General features: G+C 48.5%; 1 protein-coding gene across 1 annotated transcript in view; it reads left to right on the top strand.

The window, feature by feature from the left end:
* lmo3 (LIM domain only 3) overlaps nucleotides 1-13,538 on the top strand; it is a gene marked incomplete at both ends in the record, with an annotated part of 31,823 nt that overhangs the window by 64 nt on the left and 18,221 nt on the right. The window contains one exon of the mRNA XM_080021996.1: nucleotides 2,418-2,631. Within this exon, the coding sequence (XP_079878122.1) occupies nucleotides 2,418-2,631 (214 nt within the window). The remainder of the gene's footprint in view (nucleotides 1-2,417; nucleotides 2,632-13,538) is intronic.

Here is a 13,538-nt window from a genome sequence, read left to right as displayed (position 1 = left end):
TCTGCTAAAGCAATGATAGTAGCAATAATCCTCATAATAATAGTCGTTGTCTTTCAGGAGGTGATGTGTTGGCTACAAATGTCGAGTGCATACACGGGCTGTGTGTATTCCACCGTTAACCTCACCTGATAGTCACCGATCGCGTTTTTCTGTCCTTCTTTAAAAGCGCAAAGACAACAACAATAACAACAACAATGTTAATTTGTCAATAGGCCTGGTGTAGTGGGATAGTGGAATGGAGCGATCAGCCCTCGCTACACATTTTTGTGTTTCGCTTCTTGGACTCGAGGTTATTATCCGCGATTAAACGAGGAAGCCTATAGTGGAGAAAAACAAACTAAGAGACAAAAGCTCTCTGTGGCCAAATGTGTTATTGGCTCTTACCCGAGCACTACGCTGCCATGGCAACAGTAATTAAACCCACAGGGTGAGATGTCAGCATCTTCTCCGTCTCCGTTGCTCCGCTGGTTCAGATAGGGAAGGTAATCAAATCAAATGGAAGATGAAGCCGTTCGGTAAATTCTCCACAGTTTCTCTCTCTCTCTCTCTCTCTCTCGCTGTCGAGTCGCTTCTGTCATCACATGTCCATGGCAGAAGGCGTCATTTCAACGTGGGGTCTGGGGACACCGAGGACCCCTCCTCCAGGAGCCCTTCAAGAGTTCCCAGATGGGTCCCCAGCGAAATGATTAATAGTTAAACTTCCCCGTTATTTAATTTACAAGACGTTAGAGGGACTGTACAATCGCAGCGGTTCGGATCCTAGATCCGCTATCATCTCCGTAGAAGAACAGTATTGGAAGTTTGGACCAAATTAGATGTACAGATAAATCCTCTCTGGGTTAAGTCCAAATCTTTTCAGATGGGTTCGCCACTTTGGACCAACCAGCAGAGCTGGGTGACGATTGGGAGAAAGGGTTAAGGACAGAAAGTAGACGTCGGGGCTCATATCGGCGACAAATGATTCCTTCCTTTTCGGGCGATCAATCTTCTTCGCACAACGCTTCCAAATAGCTGAACTTGCACACACATGCATGCACTCCTCCGTGCGCCCTTCTTACAGTTGTATCCGGCCAATTAAAAGCTCAGCAGCTTAAGACCCGGCGCGGAGAGAGGAGGGACGCTTTCCCCTTCCAGAAATCGCATCGCGGCGGTACAACCTGTTTCGTGACCTGCGGTCGCTTTTTTTTTTTTTTTTTTTTTTCTCCACAGAAAGTCTCCAAAAAATCCGCACGGGGCCTGCAGGGTGGCTAACGGATGAGTAGTGCATCTGTGCACCGAGCCGTCCCCCGCCGATTGTCCCAAGACCGAGCGTGCGGGACGTCTTGACGCATATTCTGCCACAAAGCAGGAGCACTTTGCTATAGATAACTACCGCAGTTCTAAAGGCGTGTTAGAAGACAGTTGCCTGAGAATTGGCACCCAACTTATTTACGAATGGAGACTCTTTTCAACAACAACAACAACTACAACAACAACAACAACAACAACAACATTATTCGCAAACTCTTGTTTAAGTTGCATTGGAGTAGGTTACAGCGGCACTAAAAACGGACCATTTAACTTATAGAGTGATTTGAAAACAGGGATGGAAACACGGAACACCAAATGTGAATACTTTTCAAAAGAGGGTGTGTGTGTGTGTGTGTCTATGTGTGTGTGTGTGTGTCTGTGTGTGTGTGTGTCTGTGTGTGTGTGTGTGTGTGTGCACGAGCGTGGAACAAAAGGGGAGCGGGGGGTGTCTTTCTCCTCTGGGGAATGGCAGGAGAATACTAATTACAGCTTGGTGCGGGGCCACATTGCCTGGGCCCCCCCGCCCCCCTCCCCCGGGAGCCAACAAAGACGCCTCACACCCCTGCTTAGGGCCAAACAATGCACACCCGGGGCCGAAAGCTTCTCTCTGTCCTTGCCACACCCCCTTTTTCAGGAGAGGAAAGAGAGAGGGGGTCAGCGGAAAAGCAGCGCCCGGGAAGGAAATTTGAAACTGTCGTTATACATGTGGAGGCTTATATTTGGGGAATGGTTACTGTGTGTGCGCGCGTGTGCCTGCGTGCGTGCGTGTTCCAGGCCCGAGCTGGTTCTATGGTGCCTGATAACGTGTGTAAAAAAAATTATACGCTTAAAAATTGCAATTTCTTTTGTTTTCCTGGAGTGAATGCATTCTCAAAATGACAGTTTAGGAAGTAGAAATGAAATAACTGGTGGTGAGTCTGACGCAGCGTCGTTTCGGAGCCGTACGCAAATTGGAGAGACCTCCTCCACTCTGACACCAAATCCGTGCCACCGCATTCATGGTTCTTCCCGACGTGCGGTGGAATATTTCAAATCGCGACCCATTTTACAACAGCCCTGATTTGAAGGAAATGTTTCTGATCGGGTTTGTGTGACTAAGCTCTTCTGTTTGCCCCCTCCCCCAACAGGTATACAAATGCTTTCCGTCCAGCCGGACACCAAGCCAAAGGGCTGTGCCGGCTGCAACCGGAAGATTAAGGACCGCTACCTGCTGAAGGCCCTCGATAAGTACTGGCACGAGGACTGCCTCAAGTGTGCCTGCTGCGACTGCCGCCTGGGCGAGGTGGGCTCTACGCTTTACACCAAAGCCAACCTCATCCTGTGCCGGAGAGACTACCTACGGTAAGAGCCGCGGGGCGGGGGGCGGTTGTCCGGACGCGCCTTCCATTGTTCTACAATGTACACTCCTGTGGCATTTGATGGCACCACCAACCCGCTTTGTTGAAAAGAAAAGTCACTCTGTTTCAACAGTTTGTAATATCGACAAATTATTTCCAGCGCTTGTCTTAACATCTGCCCTGAGTATTGCTTTTAATCTTCCTCTGAATGCAGTAGTGTTTGTAGCACCGCCGTGGCTATGGGTGCGCTCAGCCGCAGGTCGCAGGGCTCACCCACGGCAAGCTCTGGCACGTCGGGAGCCGCTGGCACGCGTAAGGTGCGGGCAGGTTCTCAGAGCGACACCATTCATTGACTCATTTCACATTAGGGGTGAGAGAGCGGAGCTCTTCAGTTGCGCGGACCGACAAGTTTGAGAACTCGCCGCCACGTAGCACCGCCAGAGGCAGACGGAAGGCAAAGATTAGCCTCCAATACTCGGTGCAAAGTGTTCGGGCGCTTGAATCGAGTGCGGACTCTGCAGCAGGAAGCCGGTGTTTTGTATGCGATGGTGCGCAGCTCCCAGGCGCCCCTGGCGTTGTCGCCATAGCGGCTTTTGTTTACGTTGCGAGTGGCTTGAGCAGAGCATGGGGCAGGGAATTGCGACAAAAAATTGTGGAAAAAGTACCCCTGGTACCCCTCCGCAGGCGATTCGTGCGCCCCGGGTGTGTGTTTCTAAACAGGAGTACGGGTGCGGACACCAATTCCAACATGTTATTCTTTCATCTCGAAGTTCAAGGTGACTGAATTGATTTGATGCGTGCTATCGCGGCGACTGGCCCGCCCGCCAATGCGCCCTGACATCTCCTCACCGCCGCCTAATGAATGGCAAATACAGCAAACCGCAGCACTCCACAGCTGATCCGCCGAGCAGCGCCGAAAGCCAGGCTTCATCAAAGAAGCAATCAATGGCGCAACATCACAAAGCCATACCTTTTTGCTATTTATTTATTTATTTGTTTATTTATTTATTTTACTCTCATACACAGTCATACGCACAGGCACACACACTCGTACCTCTCTCCAAAAAAATAAATAAATAAACAAACAAACGCCATTCCTACGTGTGTTTATCGCTCTCCGTCAGCTGAGGTTAGGGCGGAGTGGGAGCGGGGCCGACGGGTGGTTGAAGATGAGCCCGTTTTTAACATTACGTGGGTTTAATAGCGAATTATTTGAGGCTTCATTATAACTCCACCCCCTCCCCCCCAAGCAACCCACCACTCCCAAATCAATCCTGCTCTGCTTAGCGGGGTGGCATGTTATTAGGCCCGACATAACCAGGGTTAATAGAATTCTTCAGGGGTCTACAACCATGAGCAATGTGATCCCACCAGCGGAGAAATAATAATCCCCTATCGCAACACACGCACACACACACACACACACACACACACACACACACACACACAAAAATAATAATAAATAGAATGAAAGAGGGAAAAAATAAAAAATAAAATAATGGCAAAGGGAAAAATCGGTAAGCCTCACCAGTCCCCTGCCTTCCTTTACGATCAAATATTGGGTTGTTTTTTTTTTTGGAGACCTCCGGAGGGGAGAGAGGAAATCGTTTATTTGTTCCCCTCGTTCGGCAAATGTAATTATTTGGTATTATCTCACCGCGGTTCAGTATTTCATTTTTATTTTTCCTTTTATACATTCCCTCTGAAATAACAAAACGGAGAAAGCGGATTCAATCGACCAGCGATGCTTTTCGATACCGGCCCTCCGTTGACCACAGCGCTAACGGCGGCGGGCGCTAATGTTTATGCCGATGCGGCGCTTTGGCCCAACATGGGGCGATAAGGCCTTTTAAAAAATAAAAACCCTGGACCAACCAACAAACAAACGACCAAAAAAAAAAGGAAAAATAGGGCCGACACACATCCCGGGAAGAAACGGGGAGGGAATGAAGCGACCGCAGCCCCCCCCCCCCCCCCCAAAAAAATAAGAAAATAAAAAATGCGGAGTGGCTCCAAGGCCAGGTTGTAGCGTGAAGAAAGCTGTTGGGCATCGGTTAATGGAAAACTGTAAATTTCAGCCATTCGTTTTAAAGACAGCACCGGGAGAACACTTATTTATTTATCTATCTGTTCATTCATTTTTTAATCCAACTTCAATTTTCCTCTACAGTGGTTTTTACTAAGATTGTAAATGCAGGCAAACCGGCGAAGCCGTCAACATGGCGGGATTTATTACCGTTTTGGAAAGCTGGCTATCAGTGAGAGATAACCAACATGTAGAGCACGGTTCAGTGTAATAACTTATAGGTTGTTTTTTTTCCCCTCCTCTACTTCTTCTTCCTCGCCTCCCTCCCTTTCCGTTTAGATTCAGCTCGTATGAACAGGTATGTAAATGCCAGGGGAAAAAAAAACAACAAACAAACAAAACAAAAAAATCTCCTTTTCTTTTTTTCTTTTCTTTTTTCCTTCTTTATTTATTTTTTTTTATCATCGGGCGTCACGCTGGCGACGCATTGTCAGCCAGCGTGTCGGACTCGGGCTGTGTGACTGTGACATCAAGTCAAGCTTTATCTCCCGGGAGATGCAAAGGTGCGAGCGGGGAGGGAGAGGGAGTGAGCGTGTGTTCACTGTACAAAACCTCATCTATTCCATTTTGAAAATCGCAATTCAGATACGCGCTTTTGTTATGGACGCATGTTGTACGTCGAACAAATAGGGGGGAAAAAAGTTGCGAGAGGACGTCTGAGGGTTCCAAAAACAAGGTCAGCTAGTCGTCATCCGGCTAGCTAGTGTGGTTCGTGTCAATCGGAATGAATTATGGGACGGCGCATTAGAACAACCAGGTCCGGATTAATTCCCTGATTCGGACACACACACACACACACACACACACACACATACATTAGGCTTGGGCGACTGGACAAATATATCAGTCAAGGCATCGAGTCAAACAGAGATTGTTTTTTTTTTTTTTTTTGTCTTTATTATGCTAATTTAATGGTCTGTCTCCTCGAGAATTCAACTCTGCAAATAATTAACGAATGTCTAATAATGTCGCCGCCGTCAATAATATGCGTCGCATCTCTGCGTCATTTACTTCCTGCTGAAATCACCTGCGCCGTTTATCGTATGGCATAGTTTTCGCTTTTGTCGAACCGCGTGGCTTTGATGTCACGATGAGTGAGGCCACACTCAGCCAATCATAAGCTTGATCACTGTCCACCACAGTCCTCCAATCAGAGGAGAGATTCCCGGACAGCTCCAATCAGCTCCAAGCCGTGTGCAGCTTTTGGATTGTGTTGACGCCTTAGACGAGCGTAAGTTTTGCCAGCTTTTTCTACATGATGGTTGCAGGCCGAGTAGAGGCGGAGATTGGAGACTTTCTACACCAGCGTTTGGAAATTATTTTTGCAGACAGAGGCGACGGGGAGCAGGAAATGGATCAGTGAGAATAGTTCGCAAAACACGTGAATATATCGGCAATCGCGGGTTATTGGGCTGGTGGTGGCCGGTCCGAAAATTTTGACTATCGCCCAACCGTTACACACACACACTCACACACACACGCCGGACTGATTTTCGGAGTCCTCTCCTAACTACGGCCGGAGCTCCTCTGAGACTCCCAGCGAGCCCGGTGTAGTTTGTCATGAGCCGCTACCCTCCTCCTGATCCTCCGCAGACTGAAAGATTCAGGCCAGCTCCTCTTCCTCTAATGACCAAGCGCAGATGTTCAGCGGTTCGGCGGTTGTGTGTGTGTGTGTGTGTGTGTGTGTGTGTGTGTGTGTGTGTGTGTGTGTGTGTGTGTGTGTGTGTGCGCGCACGCCGAACCAGGCGCACACACCTTGGCACTGAAGGGCATCAGGATGTCCTCAGTCAGGCTACCTGGTCACTGCAGGATAGTTGGAGAGGTGCGCTCGTCTTCCATGTTGAATTGTTCTAATTGCCTTGGATAAGATGTGCTTTTCTGAGCCGCTTGTGTCGTACCTGCTCACATATTACTCAGGGACAAGAACACAGGTAACGTAGGTGTATTTACAAAGCAAATCACACGTGTGACTTGCGTATTTTACGTTCCGTTTTCCTTCTCTTCAAATATTAAAAGTTTGCTTCCGCTTGTAGTTAGGCCGCGTCTTCGGCGAGATGTGAAGGATTTGAGCGCCGTCCGGTCGGAGCGGCTTTGAAGTACCGAAACCTGAATTCACCGAGAGCAACTGGCGCCGGAGTCGCGAGACCCAACCCCGACAATGTTCTCGCACTTTCTTCCTCGAGTTGTTAATTGAAGGGGGCGGGGGGGGATCCCTCGAGTTCCGATTTGTTTTGAGCCACCGGCACTTTTAACTCGAGTGCCGTTTGGGTAGAGCTCTACGACGAGGCTCCGCCAACGGCCGGGCAGCGTGCAGGACTCGCAGATGGATGGAGTCCTGGCTTCCTCCGCCCCCCCCCCCCCCCTAAACAGTTCAAGTCTGCGTTTCAATCACACACACACACAAAAAAAATGACCTCTAGGTTAAAGTGGAAGATGGGATGCAAAGGTCTTCGTTTTCAATTAAACAGTTTCTTGTTTGGAGGCATTTTTATGGCGGGTGGGGGGAGGAGGGGGATGGAGGGGCATCAAAGAAGCAGCCCTCAATTTTGAAATCCTCTGAGCACTTGAAAGCGGAGCTGGATGGGGTGAGGGGAGTGGATGGGTGAGTGGGTGGGGTGGGGGGTGGGGGGGGGATTTGCCTGGCATGCCTTGGCTCATTCAGGCCCAAATTGCATCCTGTCTCTGGTGCTTATTATTACAATAGACCACTCAGCGTGCACAAAAGGGGGCTCTCCTGCCGGAGCTTTTAATGGGACTCTAGGTGGAGAATGTACCACTTTACTCTCTCTCTCTCTGAGAGTCTCTCTCTCTCTCTCTCACTCTCGCTCCAATATATTCAGGGTCCAAAGATGATTACCTGATTCTAATAGCGTACAAGAGAAAACTTTGTTTGATGTCTTTTGTGCGCCAACCGCCGGGCGGCTCTAGCCTCCCCCCTCCCGCCCCCCTCCTTCCCACCGACGCACACAGCACCGCGAGGTGAACTTACTCCCCGGCACATGTCGGCACCCGAGACAACTCCTCCGAAAGAACCCTGGGCGAGGCAAGAAGGCCGCAGCTGGGTACGTTGTAAAACAATACCCCCCCCCCCCCCCCCCGCCCCCCCCGAGGAGGCACGGCGCTTAGAGCAAGAATAGTGCATGGGAGGGAGGGAGGGAGGGTCAGAGAGAGAGAGAGAGAGGGAGAGCGAGGGGGGGGGGCATTTTTTCGGCCGTGAAAAATTAAGTTGTCACCACCTGGCGCTTTTTTTTTTTTTTTTTTTAACGTATACCTTCACCGCTGGGCTTAAGGTAATAGCATATGAATAAGCTGTAGCTATAACGTTCATTGTTCCAACCGCCCCCCGCCGCCCCCCCGGCATGGTCATTAAAGTTTAGCACTCTTAAACAGCGGTGTTAAATTCCAAGCCCGGTGCAACTGGGAGCAGAGAAGGGAAGTGAGAGAATTGTTAATTGCCACATCGGATCAGGGGGATTCTGTGTTGTGTGTGTGTGTGTGTGTGTGTGTGTGTGTGTGTGTGTGTGTGTGTGTGTGTGTGTGTGTGTGTGTGTGTGTGTGTGTGTGTGTGTGTGTGGGCTATTAGCGTTTTAGTGCGGCATGGGTGTACGCTCGACACAACGAAGGCCTCCAACCGAAGTGTCTCCCGGTCCCTATGAGTAAATAAATAGGTCTCCTTTTTGGGCGGCGACCTAAAAAAAACCAAAAATCTCTACCGACCTTTTCATTATGGTGTTGTTGTTTTTTTTTTGTTTGTTTTTTGTTTTGCTCAATTTGAAAGCGTCGCAAATCCAGCTTTCGACCCCTCCCTCCCCGCCACGGAGACAACCACCGTTATACATCACTTCAATCCTCTCCAAATGAAATTGGTTTTGGCGTGGGGAGGGCGGGGTCAAGGTTCAGAAAGGGGTCTATGTCACGACTTTATCTTATCCATGCCGGGGAATAGAATGGAGGTAATCCGCCCACACACACTCACCTCCCCTCCGTGTAGCGATCGGAAATCCGCCGTGTAGCTGGTCCCTGAATTTTGTCACGTTTTGTTTTGTGGAATTCAGGGCCGGGGGGGGATTGAGCTGCGTGGCCACGTTCAGGGTGGAGAGAGCGGACCTTCCTCCGTGGTGAGGCCTACAGTCGCGGTTTATTTTGCTGTAAAATGGTCGAAAATGGATTCATTAGATGTTGTGCCACTTGAACAGATCATTCCAAAAACTATTAACAGAGAGAACACGATTGTCATTATAGGTTGGCCCGTCGCCATAATTACTATTTCGACTTATCGTACGATATATGGACACGACCTCAATAATTTTTCTGACCTTGATAATTGGCCGTTGTGTTTTCGTACGTGTTTTTTTACATAACAATGTCACAAACATTGTAGCCAACATGATGCCGGAATAAACACCAGGGTTTTCTTTCACCCAAATTACAAGATTTGGGTGTAGCACCTGAGCGTTTTTTTCACAGTGCCCGGGAGCGACGCCGCAACTCCCAAGTGACAAAACCACAGTACCTCGGCGACAAAAGAATCCTTCGAAATCGCGATCTCCTCCTTAACTTTTGGTGTTTTCGCACGATCGCAGTCGCCGGCCGAGTTTTGTCTACGCTAGAATCCATGGTAGACTCTCTCTGCCGCAGTACAGATGCTGCGTTCAAGTCACGTGGGAATTTACAATCAAAACTGCTTGCTGCTGCTGCTCGTAACATGAATCTGTTTTTTATATCCGTAACTACTCTACTTATATTTGAACTCATGGAAAAACATATTTGGAAATGACTTTGAAGAAAAGTGCCAGCTGAATGACGTAATGTAGCTGAATTATTGTATGTTTCAAAGCTAATAAAACATGTCATGGCAGGAATTATGTGTCACAAATCACAAATACATATAATGCAATAAATACAAATTGGGAAAGATAAATAAATACTGCAATCTACATATCTGTATTAAGGTTTAAAAAATATGAGACATAAATGTCTTTCTAAATCCACAAATAATGTATTACTTAGCCCAATAAACAGAAGAAAACTACGCTGAGACACGCTGCTTCTGTACTCTCGTCCGCTCTCTGTCGGAGTCTCACCGTGGGCGGGGCTTAGGCAGCTCCTCCACACACACACAAACAGCGACGCTGAACCAGGTGAAGACAATGTGTTACTCGAGCCCGAGAGCACATTTTATATGTTTTGGTTGTGTGGTTTTATTTTATTTGTGTTTTATTTATTTAGGATTTAGGATTTTGACATCACAATGTCTGAATATTCTTAAGAATTGAAAGTTCTTTGCTATTCGAAAGGGTTAAATTAAATTAAATTAAATCCAACCTGCGGCGTGTTCCTTGATTTTGTAAAATGGAGGCGTGTTTTCAGAATTTATCGGGTTGTTGGCAAAATGCATTATTCGGAGATGCATTTTAGAGATATTTGCTAGTCAATGTAAAAAAAATAAAAAAAATAAAATAAAAAAAACTTCACTTTACAAGTGAAGCAGATCCATCGATCCACAGATTTTGGTTTTTTTGGATCACTCTAATACAAAAGTCATCATTTAAGCCTACGGTTGTGTGCCGATATGTTTCCTTCATCAATAATACAGGTTTTCGTTCACCCTGTTCTGTGTCACAATATCCTCCAAATTAGGCACCTTATTATGTAAAATGAATGGTCCGCACTTGAAGTGAATTTTGCGTCAATTGCGAATGACTGCCCATACCTAATGGACGTCTGAAACGATGTTAACTATCGTATCAATAAGCGGGAATTGTATACATATATTTTTTAAACCCAGACAGCCTTGTTCCCTTTTCTGGAGATGATGCTGATGATGCGGACAGAGATGGTGTGCAGGGAGAGGTTTTTACCCGACTCGAGTGCAGCGTTTGCCTTAATGGCTCCAACGTGGGAACACTATGTAGTCCTGCAGCCTTCAGCTTTGTGCCCATTGTTGTGGCAGTATCGGTCCCCTCCCCGGCAGACGCGGCACCGCTCCGACTTAACAGAGCCTGCCGCCGCTGTGGCGTCAGGTGGCAGCTCGGCTTGCTCCATCTTCTTGCATCAACCATCGGATGGAGAATCACGGCGCGGAGGAGGAGGAAGGACGGGTCTCCATGCATCGCTGGGGTCAACCCAAAGTGGTGGAGCCTGGTATTGATATTAGGGGGGGGCTAGCAGTGGCCGTTGGGAGGCTAGCGGTGGCCGTACAACACAGCGGTCGGCTCTGCTGGTGTCGGGGTTTATTTATTTATTTTTTTTGGCAGTTAGCTTATCTTGTTCTGTGTCCCAAACATGGCGAGCGGGGTAATGAAAAATTCATTGAATCAGTTACTTTGCGCAATTGAACACATCCATCATCTCCTGATACTTTTTTAATACGGGTGGGGTCATGCGACCGTTTCAGTCACAAGCCCCCTGCGACCGCGCAGACCTCTTTGTAATGAATATTGACTTGCTGCGTTTGAATTCACTCGAGCAAATCAAGCTTTGAAATTTGCAAAAAAAATCTGAATCAAAAGAATCTGCCATGCCTCATTTCGGTCACCGCCACCAAATGTCAGCGTGTACTTATTATTATAATTTTTTTAATTCATTTAAATCTTCAGTCAGCGTAACTTCATGAAGAAAAAAAATTAAAATCCTACACCTGCTGAGTAAAAGACGCTTTTTTTTAAACAACATTCTACCTAAATCTAACTTCCCACCATGGTAAAAAGCTGATGGTAGACCCCCTCCATTTATTTGATATCCTCCCTCCTTTAAGATTAACCTTTATGGCCCTAATAAACGCTCTATATTGACATCAAAGGAGTTGGAGATGGGCACGGGGCCTCATGGTATAGGGTCCCGCTGAAGAAGGGCCCAGACGGGGCTCCTCCTCTCCGCCAACAGTCATCGTGCCCGTCCGTTTGGAAATTATGCTCCTCTTTGTCTTTTTAATTAAACTTAAGCGCAGTTTGGAGGCTATTTGACCTTTGCTGGCCCCTCTTTGTGGGGAGTGCCGGGGGTCATTTCCATGCATATATTACTTGTTCAATCCCCTCTCCCTCTCTCTCTCTATTCCTTCTTTCCCTTTCTGGCAATGATCCACAAGGCTTTACAGATTAAGGAGAGGTTTGGATCAAGGAAATTGCCATTTTTAAATCTGCAACGGGTGAGGTTCAGCTAAAGAGAATATGCGCACGGGGTAAGGGTTTTGCTGCCTCTAACATTGTGGGGAACAAAATTAAGGAACAGCTGAGATGAAGTTAGCGATATCTACAGATAATAGTTAGTTCAGCCCTGCTTGACTACTGTTCTGCTACTGTAGTCTAACAACTACGGCTTCACGGTTATGATTCAATGAGGCGCTTTCGCAGATGATCTCGCTCTCTCTCTCTCTCTCATATATATATATATATATATATATATATTGCCTCCACTGTTCCCCTCGTCCTTAACTATTGATGCTAAATAGCTCCAAGTGACACGAGCAGATGTGTTGTGGCGGGCGGGATCAAACGCTACCTTACATGATTAATGAGCGCCGCCGGAGCAGATGAAGACAGACGAGGGTAGCGCTTCCTGCCCGTCAACCAGAGGACTGCAAGAGAGAGGGAGGGAGCTACGGAGAGGTACAGAGCGAGGGCGAGAGCAGGCTGTTGAGGCTGGAGGACTAAAAGAGGCAGAACCTGTTAGTGAAACACCCCTCGCCCCTCTCCTCTTCCCCCTGTGTGACCTTTACCGACTCTTATGTGTTTGTGTGTGTTTGCGGCCCCCCTGGTGTCAGTGCGGCTCCCTGCACAAACAGAGTATTTAGCAGCTCTGAGGAGCCCCGGCCAGACCTGGCCGAAGGGCTGAGCGCTGCCCAGAGACCGGCGCTCTGGTCTGGAATGAGCAGCTGAGGCAGATGCGGCCAGAGGGGCACCGCAAGCTCAGCGGTCCAAGGCCAGGGCCCGCAGCCCTTTTGTGTTCCAGAGAAACACAAAATAAGTACAGAAGGGGAGGAAGAAATACTGAATTATTTTGGCCTCGCAGATATTTTCTCTCTCTCTCTCTCTCTCTCTCTCAGGGTCTTTTGAACTTGGCCGAGCACTGTTCAGTGTACCAATCCATTTATACCAATCCAATTTGGATTGGTATGAACGTTGGATTTGTCTCGACGCATCCAAAGAGGAGCGTGAGTGGCAGTTTCCTAGCATGGCCGCTCTTAATGTTAATGTGTCCTTGTCAAGAGTCTGAATGTGAAAATGTAACAGACGGCACCATGAACCCACGCCGAGGCAGCCTGGGAGATTGAGTCCTCGCTGCGCCGCGAGTTCCCCGGCGAAGCCCCACCTCTGTGCGACTCTCGCTGAACCCGAGGTGCAGCCAGTCAGCTCAGTTCGCCGGCAATTAGGGCATTAGTGTGTGTGGTGCTGGTGGGGCTCACTGGAGCCTCTCCCTGCCACCCCTCATTAATGAGGACTTTATGGAGATGAGGTGGCGATGCGGGAGAAGGATTCGGAGATCAGCACTAGCCGGTAAAAGAGCGGAGCCCGGCTGTTGGAGTTAAACATGGGAGGGGGTGGAGGCAGGGCTTGTGGAGGACAGGATTCCAAATGCCTATTGGTCAGTGTCAGCCAAGCTTACAGCCTATTGCTCAGATGGGTTTATGCAGGGTTGAGAGCCCCCCCCGCCCCCCGTACTGAATATCTGAGCGACTTCTCAATTAGTGCGCGGCCTAGCGGAACTGCCAGACACTATTGCGAGCTCCCCAGGCCCCGACCCCCACCCCCCCCACCCACCCCAAGTCCCTCCCTGCAAGGCCACATCTCCCATACGATCGGTACTTCCATCCCAACATCGCAAGG

Source organism: Zeus faber, assembly GCF_960531495.2.
Source record: "Zeus faber genome assembly, chromosome: 21".
NCBI lineage: Eukaryota > Metazoa > Chordata > Actinopteri > Zeiformes > Zeidae > Zeus > Zeus faber.
The sequence above is the reverse complement of the archived record's forward strand: the minus strand, read 5'-3'. Positions and strand labels throughout refer to the sequence as shown.